Source organism: Rhinatrema bivittatum, chromosome 8 (genome assembly GCF_901001135.1).
Source record: "Rhinatrema bivittatum chromosome 8, aRhiBiv1.1, whole genome shotgun sequence".
Taxonomy (NCBI): domain Eukaryota; kingdom Metazoa; phylum Chordata; class Amphibia; order Gymnophiona; family Rhinatrematidae; genus Rhinatrema; species Rhinatrema bivittatum.
In genome coordinates this window covers 135,307,622-135,324,092 of record NC_042622.1, presented here as the reverse complement: position 1 = coordinate 135,324,092, position 16,471 = coordinate 135,307,622, and the positions used below count along the sequence as shown (strand labels likewise).

The following is a 16,471-nucleotide window of genomic DNA, read 5'->3' as shown; positions in this document are numbered from 1 at the left end:
TGAGCATCCGTCTTCCAACCCGCAGGCCGATTTTTTTTTTTTTTTTAATTTTTGGAGCCTCTGACTTAATATCGCTATGATATTAAGTCGGAGGGTGTACAGAAAAGCAGTTTTTTCTGCTTTTCTGTACACTTCCCCGGTGCCAGCCGAAAATACCTGCTTTTGGTGCTTTAACGTGTGGAAAACGCTCAACCAACCCCCCCCCCGAAACTAATAGCACCCGCAACATGCAAATGCATGTTGATGGGCCTATTAGTTATTCCCAAGCGATTCAGAAAGTAAAATGTGCAGTCAAGCTGCACATTTTACTCTCAGAAATTAATGCCTGCCAAAGGCCAGCACCGGGGAAGGGTACAGAAAAGCAGAAAAAACTGCTTTTCTGTACATCCTCCAACTTAATATCATAGCGATATTAAGTCTGAGGCCCCAAAAATAAAAAAAATAAAAAAAAATCTGCCCGCGGCCTGTGTGTTGGAAGACGGATGCTCAATTATGCCGGCATCCGTTTTCCAAGCCAGTGTCTGTCAGTGGATTCGAGAACAGAAGGTGGCAAAATTGAGCATCGGCTGACAAACCCTAAGGAGCTCATATGTTTATGAACAAAGCAAAATGGAAACCAGACAAGACTATGGGATTTCTACTGTACCTTCTGGATTGAGTTTGTCATAGGAGAGGATTACCTGTTTTCAGAATCACCAACTCTGCACGATGATAGTCTTAACCCCAGTAGTGGTTTTTTGCTAGATCACCAATCTGGAATTTTTTTTTTTTTTAAAACTTACTTCCTTTTCCTCAATTAGGAAAAAGTGAAGGATTAAGGCTGCTGCTGGCACTGATCTGGTCCCTTTTTAAAATTTAGAAAAAATTACTGCTTTCCCCACCAGTAGGTTTGATTTTCAAATCTTCCACAACTAGACAGTGAAGAAAATGACTGAACCTTCTCATCACTTGTGCATTCCCAACAGGCTAGTAACCTCTTTTTGAGATTTACCAAACTTTTTTTTTTTTTTTTTTTTTTAAAAAGATACACACATCGCTTTGGGCCAATACTAGAACTCAATTTTTCATAATGAATATACAAAATGTGTGTTATAGGCTGGGATAGCTTTTAGATGGAAGTAGGGAAAAACTATCAAGGGAACTGACCATCATCATTCATGTATTCTTTCCTCCTGTGCAATATCTAGTTTTTCCACATCCCCACTCCTAGGATGTGTATTGAATAAGTAAATTGTGCCAGCACCCTTATTTCTTCCTAGTTCCTATTAAGTACACTAAGAAACTCATCCTGCAATCTGAGGTCAGCAAGTAAGGGACTGTTATCCATCCCATCCCTTAACATCAGCTAAACTAACACCAGTGAGAGATGGAGCCCTGTCACTAGCTGGGCCCAAACTATGGAACTCCCTGCCAGAACAAATAAGACTCAAGTCCAGCTTAAAAGCCTTTAGAAAAGCATTGAAAACGTATCTAATCAGGCATATAACACTAGCCCAAGCTAAGAGATTTATTTAGATAATCCTAATGCAGAAGCTACGCATAGAAGAGTTATCTTACCTAAGTTCATTCATTGTTGTGCCTTGGTAATTTTATAATGTTAGATAAGTTATTGCTTATTGGATTGATGTATGTAATATGATTTTAAAAATTTTAAATTGTATGTTTTGTAAACTGATGTGATGGTTCACTAACTATATAAAAAACTGTTAAATAAATACCTTGGCTGAAGGAGGAACTCACACCAGATCAATCTTCAATCTATTTATTAGGAATTCACATGAACCCAGCAGTCATTGTACACAATTTACACAAAAGGATCAGTTTAAGCAGGGTTCACATTTCCACTAGGCAGCAGCAGCACCAAAACTTTCTTCAAAATCTTGCACTCACATTTTTTCTACAATTTACTGTACTCCTCTCATCCCATTCCACAGAATGGAAGAGAAGGGTATTTCACACTCCCCTTATAACTCCCCCCCCCCATTGTAAAATCATCTTTGGTCACTTATTTGCCATAAATCACTTTCCTCCTGTGCCAGGCAGCAGCATCCTTCCAGGATATCACCTGACTACGCCTTAGGGCACAGGAACAGGATCTACAGCTGTACAAGCTTTGGCCCTTCAGGACTGCACTACTCTTAGGCCCCATGGACCGTGGCGCTCCCAACTTGCTTCGAGATAAATTCCTTATCTGAGTTTGCAGGGACTCTCAAGGGAGGAAGGCGTGAGAGGCACTCTAGCCACTCCAGCCTCCTTGTGGCTACACTAGATCTTGCTCCACCAAGCTTTTGAACACTTCCATCTAGAAAAGTCTCTTCCCATTCTTACTTGAAGGATACACTTGGTAATTTACAAAGTGTACACATCATATATAACATTTGTCATCTGTAATGTGACACTCCAGATACCTTTGAGCACAGTATCAGACAGATTTTTCCATCATCTCCAACACATGGACTAGTGCATGGAAGTTTTTTTGCAGTTAGTGTCAGATGTTTGGAAGGGTCATCCATTTTTGGCTCACACGGTGGCTGTTCTAATATTTCTACATTATATTCACTATGTGACAGCTATTTTATACTCTGACCATCTTCTGCTATCTCATTTGCAAATGAGTCCTTATGTTCTACTGTAATGTCAGGGTAACTGCTTGCATCAGTACCTTGTCTTAAAGGGAAACTTTCAACCAGATATTCAGAAATAGTTTGCCCAGCTTTCCACTTTGCAGGAAATTCACAGGTTATGGCTGTCATGTATTCTCTGGTAGTATCTTGTGTACCAGACATGCCACACAAAGTTTGAGGGGCATCTGCTTGCAAACTAGTTGGATAGCGATGAACATGAAGGAATTTCTCTATGTATTCATGGTCTAAATAGCGACCCTTCCATTCCCACCACGCATTTGTAACCCCATAAAACATCAGCAAAGCCTTGCCCTTGGAGACGTGGGGAGGGCAGTACTGTAGTGCCACTCGGCCTACCCTGAGGTTCCATCACAAATTAAATAAGAATTACAGGGATTTGAAATAATTCATGTTCCCCATCCCCCTCCTGCTGCTAGAGGTAGAAAATGTTTAGAAGAATGTTGGGCATAACTGAGCCAGTAACACTGGGGGGGGGGGGGGGGGGGGGGGAGAAGTAATAAAAAATAAGAATTCTATGCTGTTTTCTCCATCAGCATCTTCCCTGTGCTGGAACCCAGCAACAGCCCCAGAGGCTCCTCTCCACTTTCAGCCAATTACAGCTGTTTAGGCACATAGATGACCTGGCCCATGGCATTTTTCCCCACACCAGTGCTACCTTCTCAGAAATAGCTAGGCTTCATGGAGTGGTACAGGTTGGTTACACATCGCAGCCAGCTAGCCATCCATCCCATATCAGCAAGCTCCAGTGTACAACCAGAAGGCACTTTCCATGCAACAAACTAGACTTAACACTGGCTTCATGGTAACTGATAACCATTAAAAAGGGTCAGCCCATGCTTTTCTTGTAGGAAGCACGTTATGAAAAGAGGTTGTTCTTTAGACAGAGAAAGCCTCTTTAAGAGAGAAAATAAAAAGCTCCTGCACACACAATACATTAAATCAAGGCAGCTGAGGATCAACGAGTGGCCTAGTTAAAGCAATGAGTTGAGAAGGGTTCAAATACCACTTCCTCCACCCACACTCCTTGTGACTGAACAAGTCACTAATTCTTGTTGACTTAGGTACCCACTCATAGGCCAATGCAATAAGCTGCATTCAGCAGAATGTAGTTTTATCTATAGTTGTGCATGTAAACCCTACTGCCAATGCAGTAAGGAGCTTTATGCATGCAAGATGTGTCTCCTGCTTGGTGCCCCCACCTGGAAATCCCATGCAAATAAGGGTATTCTCCCCCCATGTAGATAGTGTACTGGCCTAACCCAGATTTCCTTAGCACAGGAAACTTTACTTCTGGTCAGAAGTGAGTTTTGTTTTTTAAACTAGTTTCAGTATTTTTGTACTGGCTCTTCACAAATGAACCCCCGACTGTGGCAGCATTCTGGTAGAGACTGTCCCCATTGGGAGGGAAAATCTGGGTGACAGATGAGTTTATCCAATTTCCCTAACCTTTCCTGGTTGTTCGGGGAGGTCTTAGAGGTTCAAATGGAAACAGAGGACCTTGGTTCTGTCATGCTAGAGAGTAAAGGGAAAGTGCCTTGCTCCGAAGAGTTACTGCAGGCTGGTATGACCTTTGGGTGAGGTAATCAGTGCTAGAAAGGGCTCAGTCACAAGTGCCCAGATAGAGGGGAAGGAAGGGAGAGGATGAAGAAGCCCACTAAGCCATGGAGCCCTGGCCACCTGTAGCCTCCCCAGGGCTCAGCCACCTCTGCTGAAATCCTATTCATTTGAAGGCTTTAAGGATACCGCCCCCAAGTTTAAAGTGTGTGTTCAGCCTGGGCTAAGAACACATTTTAGCTTCCCATGCGTTAGTAGCTTACAGCATCAGGAATAAATTTTAAAAAAAAGCCTCATACACACCTCTTGTATATTAGAAAAAACAACCAGTGCACCGAAAGTCAGTTTTAAATGCTCAGCTTTCTGTATTGGCCTGTTTTATTGTAAACTTTGAGGCAGCAACTTGAATATTAAGACTGTATACCAGCTCGAGCATTCAGAAAGGCAAGCTAAAAATCCAGAAGTTATGTAGTCTATAATCACACAACCTGCCTCTTCTTTTTGTTTCTCCACCATTGACTTTATACAAAAGGCACAATGAAGCTAAAAAAAAACCCCACCCACCACATCCCTATTGATTCAGTTTTCGTCTGATGAGTCAGATTGCCACTCTCCCTCAACTGGTCCTGCGTCAAACCCAGGAAGGTGCTAATGAAGTAACTCCTTACCTGAAACTAGAACATTTGGCATGAAAATTCACTTTACAAGTCATCCAGTTCTTATGGTTCATTATTGTAGGGTTTATTACAAAACTAATCTGAATTTTTAAAAAAAAGCCCATTACAAGTGTGTAAAATGTAAAAAGAAACCGTCCCCCCCCTGACACACTAATGCACTATACCCAGACAGGGGAGAGAGAATGTTTGATTCACCACGGCTGCAAAGCCAATTTCAATGCTAGGGCAAAATATTTTCTATCCCTCTACCTGCACTTAAATTTTTATAGCTAATGTTAATGAAAGTTTTGCAGCTTCTCTCCCTCCCAAGCAGCAGAATTAGGTCAAACCGAGACAAAAAAAAAGTTTATAAACCCCTTAAGATTATAGTTTAATCCCAACACCTTTAATAAATCCCATGCACCCTCTCCAACCCACCCAGGAGGAAGAAAAAAAAAAAAAAAAGCACACACACCATATTTAGATATTCAGCAGGAAATCTGGACATCATACACTGCTCTGAAGAGGACTGCATTTTTAAATCTTTTTCTAAAAATATATTAGCTGTAGCCACAAGACAACTCCACACAGACATGGATGTTAAATTTACAAAAACAATGAAACACAAGTCTCTGCACCTATTCCCTTCAAGTGAAACAAGCTAACTCCCACTAGTCCTAACAGCCAATGTGGGGCTCAGGACCCTTGCAGCTCTTCAGAGCAAGAGCTTAGGAAAAAAAAAAAATCCCACCTTCAACTAGCCACGGGCCCAAGACTGTTAACCCAATTACACCAAAGAATAAAAAAAGAGTAGCACTCTGCCAGAATAGACGCTGGGACCCTAAAATGTCATTCCCCACACCCAGATTAAAGGCATCACTGAAACATTTCTACTACATTTAAAAGTGGCACAGGCTAGTTTAATAACCAAAAAGTACACACTTAAAAGAGCTCCAGCCTACCACCACCCAAAAAACCCCCAACATACCCTGAACCACACTTCTTCCCCCTCCTCTAATCAATAGAAGAGTCCAACAGGGATCTTTGCTCTCTAGAAACTCATAACTAAAGCCTGCAATGGGGAGGTCAGAACTGTAATCCCTGCAGAGTCGAATTAAAAACCCATATTCCTCCCACCCAATTAAAATCTGCACGTGATACCTCCCAACTATCCCAGTCATGGACAGAACCCTCCTTAAACATAAAGACTGCCCCCCATGCCTGACCCATCCAGTTAAGAACCTAAAAAACTGCCTGCTCCCTAAAGGCAGCCACCAATAGGATGCAAACATCAAAATCCCATAAAAATCACTGTTGTAGAACAGAATCCCTGGCTAGAGGAACTCAGATGGGGCAAAATCATTTCTGCACCAATCCAGAAATCTGTTCAGAAGTCAGTCAGTTATGTCCAGTTGCACTGCTGCCTGAAGTTCTGACCCAAAAGGATCACAGCACGTGCTCTCTTGCATGAGGGGTGGCTGGCTCAGTTGCTCTGGCTCCCCATGGAGACTCCCGGATGCAGGGTCTGAGGGAACAGCTCTCCCTTGTGAAAGGCTGGCATGTAGATTGTGGGCTGAGGCATCAGTGGGGTTGTAGAATAGGCTTGAGAGGTCACCACTGTGGGCAGGGTGAAGGTAGCCGATGAGGATGCCAAGGATGGATTCATGTTGTACATCACTCCCTCATTCTCCTCCACATTGGGTAGCAATCCCCTCTTGCCTTTTTGACGTCTGTTACAGAACCACACACGAACTACCTGGGTAAAAAAAAAAACAAACAAATACAAGAAATAGCAAGTTGCCAAAATATATAATAAAAGAATTCTGGTGCACCACCTCCAATCTTTTCATGCAGAGCCATAGACCTTTTAACACCCAGGACTTGTGCACCTTAACTCCATCCTAATCTCTGCTTGTCTCCCACCACTCTTGATACCCAATTCTTTTTCCTTCCTCCCAGATAGAAGAGCCACACTTGTGTAGTGTATGTGGATTTGTACATGACTGATGATGTGCTTGTACTTTCTTGTAAACTACCAAGTTAGTAAAATAAGAAAACTACAATAGAAATCTAAACTACACACACATTTCAACCATCTTTCTGCCCCAAGTGGCTACTCCCGCTCACTAGGATTGCCAGCTTTCAATTTTGAAAATTCCAAACACTTGGACCCAGAGCCTAATGTCCTTCCATGACTATTTTAAAATGTATTATTTCTCATTAGGCAACTGTGTACAAAGCAACTTACAACCAAATGATTACAAATTTAAACACCCCCCCCCCCAAAAAAAAACAAACCCCCACTCATACAGACAGACATGCCATTAGAGCAGTCAGGAAAACCACAATTACTTTACTGCAACACCCATCATTAGGAAACAAGTATTTGATTCTTCTTCAGAAATAATGCATATCAGGTCACACAAGCTATTAAATCTATTTTGCCTCATTACTGTGTGTTGCTTATCCCATGAGCCAGAGATCAGTCACATATACTAAGATACAGATGGCCCAGTCAAGATTCTTGACCTTTGGGTAGTCTTGAGCATACAAAATTTCTACATGGAACCCAACACCAGTTTCCCTGTTTTTTGTTTTTTTTTTTAACTTTATTTAGCACCACAGAGCCAGTGTAAGAATATTAGGTTCACTAGGTAAGCTTTCAGCCTTGCAGGGCTCCTTGCCACACAACTAAAGGTTATGCAGTTATATTTACTTCAGCAGACTGCACTTTGAATGTCTTTTTCCATGAAATTCCTGTTATGTGTGTTATATTTATATGTACTGCTATAGTGCAAACTTGAAAACCCTGCAAGACACTTGGAACCCATATAGTATTAGGCCTATTGTCACCTATGTGGTGTGTGGACTTCCCCATCAGAAAGCCATGAGTGAACTGAATTACAATATAGCATACGTCCCAAACCAAAACAGTACGCTCTTAACTGCACACTGGGACAGAGCTTTTGCATAGGGCTGCCATTCCCCCCAGCAATGGTGAAGCAGTTCTAAGTCTTAGAGATCCTAAGGTGGCCTGCCAGGCAGGAATCATGGGCCCATTTTAGTACTCTCTCCCGCAGGCTTTTGGGACCACCTTTTTCCCAGGTGGGGCAGGTACTTGCCGGATCAATGGATGTGGCGAGCTGGTTCCATGGAATTCTCTCGAAGTCTGCTGGTTCTTCTCTGCCAGACAGTACCTGAATTTGAATTCTAAAGTTGAAGCGGTTGAAAAATAAAAAGACCAGAGAGCCTGCTATGGGTTTAGATGCTGGGCCTGTTGGAGATATGCAGGTTCTTATGATCTGTGAAGATTGTGATGGGATGTCTAGCCCCCACCAATAGATGGCACCACTCCTCTGGAGCCAGCTTCACAGTTAAAAGCTCTGTCCAATGGTATAGTTCCTTTTCTTGGAAGCGAGCTTCTTTGAAAAGCAGCAAAGTATGAGGGCCCATTTATCATTGTGTTGAGCAAGCACAATCCCCTACTCCAGTGGCAGAGGCATCTTTCTCCATGATAAAGGGTCTCTATGGATCTGGGTGTTTGAGACAGGGGTCTGAGGAATGCTTGTTTAAAATGACAGGAAGCCTGGATCACCTCTTCAGACCATCGTCTTGTTTTGGCACCCTTCTTTGTAAGGGCAACCAGAGGGGAGCACCCATACTGTCTAGTTGGCAGAGCCAAGAAATCGCAAGGCCTTGAGCCCAACAGGTTGGGGCCAGTTTTGAATGGCTTTCACTTTATGGGTACATGTGCAGACCACATTAGGAGATTATGTAGCCCAGAAACAGCAGTTCTTCCTGCTCAAAAGTACAAGTTGAGCATATAAGTGATACTCTCAGTCTCTGTAATACTTGTTTCACATGCTCATGATGCTGTACTAGCGAGCATGAATAGATGAAAATGTCATCCAGATATACCACAACATGAGTACAGGAAGTTCCTGAAGATCTCATTGACCACATGCTGGAAGATGGCAGGGGCATTGCAAAGGCCAAATAGCATGACCAGTCATGACAACCATCCCTAGTGTTGAATGCCATTTTCCACTCATCACCTTTTGTATCCATGAGATTCTAGGCTCCTCTGAGATCCAACGTAAAGAAAAATTTGCATGGCCCCCAGCAGGTGGTTGATTAGTTTGGTAACAGGAGGTAATGGATATCTATTCTAGCGGGTTATGGCATAGAGACCCCTACAATAAAATGCACAGCCTGAGCGCCATCCATCCCCCACATGAGACTAGGACAAAAAGCCCTGCTCCAGTTTTTCAGCTTAGATGTAGGTGGATATGGCTGCAGTTTCAGAGGCTGAGAGTATAGATCCTTCCCCTAGAGGGCATCTTACCAGAGCGCAGGTCAACTGGACAGTTCTAAAGACCTGCGAGGCAGCACGATCTGTTTGCTGTATACTAAAAGCATCAAAGGTCATTTATTTATTTTATTTTGAACTTTTATATACAGACATTCCTCACAGGGAAGGCCCAGGTGGCCTGGGATCTGCATCTGGGCTAAGATTACCAGTGGGATGACCTATGAGAGAAAGTTGTTGGCAGGAGGGCCTCTAGCAGGGAATCTACAGAACCCCTCAATCTATGGGCAGATAAAGCATGAGCCAAGAATGATGGATTTAATGGCATTGGATAAGATTTAGAACAATATACTCTTATATAAGAGCCCTGTTTGGAGTGTCATAGGTAGGGTGACCACGGGCAGGGGTTTGCCATACACAGAAGATTACAGTAGCTGCCTTGTCTAGGATAATTGTAGGTCTACTGCTACAACCTCCCAAGGCTTCCATGAAGTTGCCTCCAGCTCCTGAATCCAAGAAGGCTTCTGCTTGTACCTCAGTACTCAGAGAGGCAGCAAACTGGTACAAGCAAATGAAAGGGATGAGGGCCAGGCTAGGGTTGTCACTGACTAACCCTAAGCTCGGAAGTTTCCCACCTCTTCAGGACAATGGCTGGCAAAGTGTCCCAGAGCTGCATACTACAGGCAGACTGAGCTGTGTACATCTGTTTTTCTTCCTTGTTGAGATGGGATATGCAGAGTTGCTTGGGCTTTTGTTGAGGAGCAGGCAAGGCATCTATTGTGGTAACCAGAGGCTGCTGGAACTTTGGCACCAGTGAAGTGCCAGTGGGATCCCATAGCTGTCGGTCGACGGGATGAGTGACCCCGATAACCCATGAATAAGGGAAGTTGATACTTTTTAAATATATAGTAAAACACAGAAAAATTGAACTTTGTTGTCTTGGATGCTAGCTACTTGGACCAATTGATTAAACGTGACCCCAATGAAGTGCATGAAATGCAAGTTTAACTTGTGAGCACTGGGGGTGGTATGATGGTCCTTAAATCCATATGAAAATATTGATATGCACAGCGTTGTGATTTTTTCAAATTTCTAAATACCACATGTTTCAATTTAGTTCATTTCAATTGTGGGATTTTCTATTAAGAGAATTTTTGTATTTGGTAATTGAAATCTCCCATTATTACTGCACTGCCAAATTGGTTAGCTTCCCTGATTTCTCTTAGCATTTCATCTTTGTCTGACCATTTTGTCCAGGTGGATGGTAGTATACTCCTATCACTATACTCTTACCCAACATGTTTCTACCTATACAGATCCTACTGAGCATTTAGTCTTGTATGATCTTTATCCTGTTGGACTCTATACCCTCCTGGACATAAAGTGCCACACCTCCACCAAGTTGATCCTCCCTATTGCAATATAAGTTTGTACCCTGATTTAGCTGTCCCATTGGTTATCCTTCTTCCACCAGGTCTCTGTGATACCACTTATGTTAATCTCATTTACTGCTATACACTAACGCTCCCATCTTAATTCTTAGACTTCTGGCATACAGACATTTCAAAGTGTGTTTGTTTGTATTAAACCTGCTTTTCAGTTGATAGGGATAATTGGGAAGTCTTTAGCTCAGGTGATTTTTTACATATAGGCACATAAGTCTACGTTTGCTTTTATTGGCACCTCTGTTGGGATGCCCTGTTTCATTAGTATCCTTCAAGGATACATTCCTCTGCACCATGCACTGCTGAGTGACAGTCAGCTTTCCCCCTTGTTCTAGTTTTAAAGAGGAGATAGAGCAGCTTGTTCCACTCTGGTTAAAGTGGAGCCCATCCTTTTGGAAAACTCTCCCTTCCCCAAAAATTCCCCAGTTCCTTACAAAAAAGTGAATCCCTCTTCCTTGCACCATTGTCTCATCCACGCATTGAAACTCTGGAGCTCTGCCTGCCTCTAGGGACCTGCACGTAGAACAGGAAGCATTTTAGAGAATGCCAGCCTGGAGAACGTTAGGAATTAGGAAGGGAATGGTTAATAGAACAGAAAGTGTCAATGCCTCTGTATCACTCCATGGTGAGACCACACCTTGAATACTGTGTACAAGTCTGGTCACCACATCTCAAAAAAGATATAGTTGCAATGGAGAAGGTACAGAGAAGGACAACCAAAATGATAAAGGGGATGGAACAGCTCCCCTTTGAGGAAAGGCTGAAGAGGTTAGGGCTGTTCAGCTTTGAGAAGAGACTGCTGAGGGGGGATATGATAGAGGTCTTGAACGAGTAGATGTGACTTATTTACACTTTCAAACAATAGAAGGACTAGGGGGCATTCCATGAAGTTAGTAAGTAGCACATTTAAGACTAATCGGAGAAAATTTTTTCACTCAACACACAAAGCTCTGGAATTTGGTGCCAGAGGATGTGGTTAGTGCAGTTAGTATAGCTGGGTTCAAAAAAGGTTTGGATAAGTTCTTGGAGGAGAAGTCCATTAACAGCTATCAAGTTTACTTAGTGATAGCCACTGCTATTAATTGCATCAGTAGCATGGGATCTTCTTAGTGATTGGGTAGCTGCCAGGTTTGGCCTCTGTTCAATGGACCCTTGGTCTGACCCAGCATGACAATTTCTTATGTTCTGGATGTCAAGTTTTCTACCTAAAACCCTAAATGTGGCTTCAGAACTTCTCTCCCACATTTTCCTGTCACTGTTACCCACATGTATGATCTGAGAGAAAGCTAGGGCCTGTAGTTCAATGTGCATTCTGCACTGGTTGATGAAACCTCAGCCATTAGGGGGTCACCTTCATACCCGGGCAGAGGCAGGAGATGCAGCATGGGTCCCAATTGCAGAGCTGGAGGAGGTGCCAGTGCATGGGCATAAAGCCTGCATAGATTCCATTCAGGCCACCAGGCTTTGAAGAATGCTGGTCATGTTAAGCTGGACCTGAAGAGCCAACCTGAGAGAACCTGAACAGGGAACAAGGCCACTAAGCTCATGGCCTCAAACGGTCAGATGTGAGCCCTTGGGCTGTGGTGTGGTTGACATGGCCTAGTAGGTGAACCTACTGGAGCTGGGATGTCACCTACAGTATATCAGCCCCTTTCTCCACAAATTGAGCCCTTGGGTTCCAAGTGCCAGCAGGGTTTAGGTGAGTAAGGAGAGATCAGACCGTTTACAGGCAGAGGTCAAGCTGGCAGTGAATAGGTATGGTCCACATCTATGCAGAAGTCTAGAGGAATAGTTCAGCCACAGCAGAGGAAAGAACCTGACCACAGACCCATAGCAGAAGTCAGGACAACAGAAAGGCAAGGAGGTACAGCAGGACCAAAGCAGGCCGGAAAGGCACAGAGGAAACAAAATGCACGGCAAGGCAGGAGGATCTGTTGCTGAGGAAGGTATGGAGTGTGGCTGAGGTTTAAAATATCCCAGCTGCATGAACATCACTGAGTGCTAGTGACCTGTTTCCTACTAGAGTCCTCAAGAAACATGCACCTAGGTGAGGGCCAAGAGGGAGACAGCATGGTGGTGATGTGGTGGCATCGCGAGTGATACGGCTGGTTGTGGGGCTGTTCCATGGCTAGCCAAATAGGAAACCTATAGACAAAGTTTTGATAAAGGCTTTAGTAAAAAGCCCCCCCCCCCCCTGAAATTTTGTATCCAAGACAATGGAGGATGAAATGACATGCCCATTGCCTCAAGAAGCAGCAATGGATTTGAAGCCTGCTCTAAAATCATTCTGTAAAGACTTGTGACCCTTCTGAGATGGTCTTAACTTCTATCTTGCCCGACTTGTAGTTCTGAGACTACCAACATATTTTAGTCTCATGCAGCAGCTCAACTTCATTTTGCAACAGGGAACATCTGCATATAGCAGTACATAGTCTACAAAGTCAATTTTTTTGAAAATACTGGTTTTTCCCTCATAACAGGTTTGAGCCTGTTATGAGGGATTGATATGTAGAAAAGGAAATTAAGAAAAAAACCCAAACTTCTCCCCTTACATAGCTTTCCTCCTGACTGGTCCCAAGTCTATCCTGTTCTCCTTTCTCTGCTGACATTTATTCTACATATCTTCTGGTCTTTTCCCCCATTACTTCGCGACTCAACTTGCCAAGTCTGTGGCCTTGACCAAACTTTGTATTTAAAAATGGAGGTTCAGTATTGACTGACAGGTGTCTTAATGCATGCCAGCATCTTCGAGAGAACATGAATATAGAGTAAATATGAACTAAGATGAAGTAATATCAGAAGCCCATCAATCCTATGCTAGTGAATTGTGATAAAAATCCAATCAATATTAAGTTTTTGGATGAAATGCACATGGATGAAGTCCTGAGAGAGAATTTGGACTTGCAGATTCCAGACTGCAAGGCACTATTGTGCCAAGCTGCTTACTGCTGTACATGTAACTCCATATTCATGAACTTGGCACCTCTGTTTTTGTTTTTTTAAATTAAGCATAAGCTTCAGTGTCGAGACAGAGCTCCCTGCTCAGCCCAGGCCTGCTCCATTGACTTTAGCTTAGCAAGGATGAGCTTGCCAAGTACTCCAATTTGCACAGCTTAGAGAGGTGTCTATGTTCTGGGTCTATTGTCCCTCGGCTGTGTTATTAACCTGCCATTTGCCCAGAGGTTCAGCTGGCTGCCCTCCATGCTAAGACAGGACCCCAATTCTCCAGAAGGATGACCCAAAATGCAGCAGATAAGGAAGAGCTCAGACAGTCAATATCTCCATGCACACCTAGACAGGGTAGGATAACTGGCTAATTACTGGCAATGTTTGAGAAGTGCAAGTTACCTGAGCTAAATATAAGGTCTACTTCATAATCTTTGTAACAGTGATTTAACCTCTTAAATCAAAATAATATTATAAGACCAATGCTACTGCATTGAAGTTTTATCATCCACCTCTAGGTGTCCGCATTCTGTTCTCTTTACTTGAGCTTTGATTTATTTTATAAAGACTCAAAGCATCAGATAAACCATATAAGACTAAACCCCTTATAACCAACCCTGAGGGGACTCAAGGAGTATCCTCTTAGTGGTTTTGGAAATCAGAGCATGCCCCTGTACCTTGGAAACTATGAGTTTGGATTACTGTTACATATTGAACACCGAAACTTAGATTTTTGCCTATTACTACTCAAATATTTCAATAAAACTTCAATTTTGGATCACCACTCGCTGGTGTAGACTGGTTCCTAGCCTGTGGGCCCCATAAGCTTTTGTCTTACCACTGAAGAGCCCCGGGGGGCTTCAGCAAGCAGGCCAATACACTGAAGCACTCTAACGTGCCCCTACATTGTAGAAGAGGAAAAGGGAGTTACATGGCTAATTGTAGACAAGTCACAGTAGCCAGACAAGTACACGAGCACAGAGACAGGATAATAACTGGGGGCGGTATGAAAAAAATAGTTCTTATTCTCTGGCAAGGAATTAGATTTGATAATCTATACAGCACTGTAACAAGCCATGAGCCTCTACTAAAAGCACCTATTCATTGGAGGACTGATTGATATGTCTTGAATATTTTAGAAATGAAGAAAGGGCTACCCAAAACTGCAACCATGGGCCTGATCTTGGTAAATTGCCTTATCTTTAAGATTTGTATACTGCCATATACAAAGGCCCAAGGCAGTTCACAGAGCACTGTACATAGTATGACATGCACAATGAAATCAAGATAAAAATAAGTAATATAAAATTAGCAAGGCATGATCTTGCTATAATAAACTGCTATGTCAACTAAAAGCACTGTCAAATAAATATGTTCAGTGTTCCTTTAAAAGGTAAGGTGCAATATCATAGGAAGGGAATTCCAAAGATTCAGGGCAGCGATTGAGAGCAAGCTTCCTCAATTCTCTGAAAGCTGAACCTAGCAAACAAATGGTATATCCAGCAGCCCTCTGATAATTGTAGAGCCCAGCAAGGGTTATAAGCCCATAAAGCATATTGACAGAGAAAGGAATCTTGAGCAAGAAGATTATGGACTAGCAGGAGAAACTTTGTACATAACTCAAGTGAATTGATAACCAATGTACCTCTGAGTAAGGGCGAGAATGGGAGAGATGTGATCTTACATTGAGTGGCCTGAAATCAATCTTGCACTGGCATTTTGCAACATTTGCAAAGGCTGGGATGACAGACCAATACACAATGCATTATAATCTAATAGGGGTAGTATCAAAGCCTGTGTAATTTAAATAAATCAGAGTAAATAACATTTAACAGGGGATACTGGTACATTTAGATTCCCCTTGCAATTTGCTCATTTATGGCCAGATTTTAAAATATGCACACAAAAAAAAAAGTTATGCATGTGGCCAGGTCACTGTGTGTGCATTTTTGAAAGGGCCTGCCCTGTGCCTAACACCCCTGTTATGCTCCAATGCGCTAGGTCGCGAAAGCACCATTTGGCACTGTCCTGGGGAAGTGAGTGTTTGCAGCCAGCCGGTGCATGGAGATTAATTCTGCTCCAGAGGAGCAGAAAGTAGCAAAATAAAAAATTGGAGATAGTTAGGGTAAGTTTAGGGGGCAGGGAGGAGAGGGGAAGAGATCAGAAGGAAAGTTAGGGATAGGAAGATTCCCTCCCAGTCCACTCCTTAATTGGAGCGAACTGAGAGGGAACTGGGGGAGGCCCAATTGAGTTACATGTATTTTTCTAGAATTCCCCCCTCCCAGGGTGGGCCACCTGCCCACACATGAAAATTCAGCATGCGTGTGCACATGGGACCTGTATTTTATAATATGCTCATGCTGACGCACGCATGTTATAAAAATCAGTGGATCCATGCAGGGAGTAGTGCACATGGGTCTTAATTATTCTCTTCCTTAGGAAAGAAATGTAGTAGGTATGTGCTTTAGTTTAAAATGAGACAACAAAATGCAAATAAGGCCAATTATTTTCATTCAAGGACCCTAGAAAAAAAAAAAAATTGTGTTTCATTTTAAACTAATGATTTGGGCCTAGACCTGAAGCCAGGCCTCACCTAGGGCAAAGGCTGTGGCTCGAAGTAGAAGCTGTGGTCTGCCCAGTGCAATGCCAGTGCCTTATGTATCAGGTATCTGATGAAGCCAGGACCCAACAGTGAGGCCTAGGCCCAGACCCAACACCAGGTCCCAATGCCCGGGCCAAGGGTCAGGTCCAGGCCTCAGCCTCTTCTTCCTTTGGTACTTGCAAGCCAAATGACTCCATCTGCTGGGATTGTGCCTTGCACTGGCAGAGGGTGCAGTAAGCTTACGTGACCTGACCCAGTGGCTGGGGTTGACCAGAGTTAGTTAATTCTGGTCAACCCCAGCAGATTGTCATTTG

General features: G+C 43.1%; 1 protein-coding gene across 1 annotated transcript in view; it reads right to left on the bottom strand.

Moving 5' to 3' along the window:
* Positions 1-4,227: 4,227 nt before the first annotated feature.
* LOC115097506 (POU domain, class 5, transcription factor 3-like) overlaps positions 4,228-16,471 on the bottom strand; it is a 36,481-nt gene continuing 24,237 nt past the window's right edge. The window contains exon 5 of the mRNA XM_029613421.1: positions 4,228-6,611. Coding sequence (XP_029469281.1) covers positions 6,339-6,611 — 273 coding nt within the window. The 3' untranslated portion in view covers positions 4,228-6,338. The remainder of the gene's footprint in view (positions 6,612-16,471) is intronic.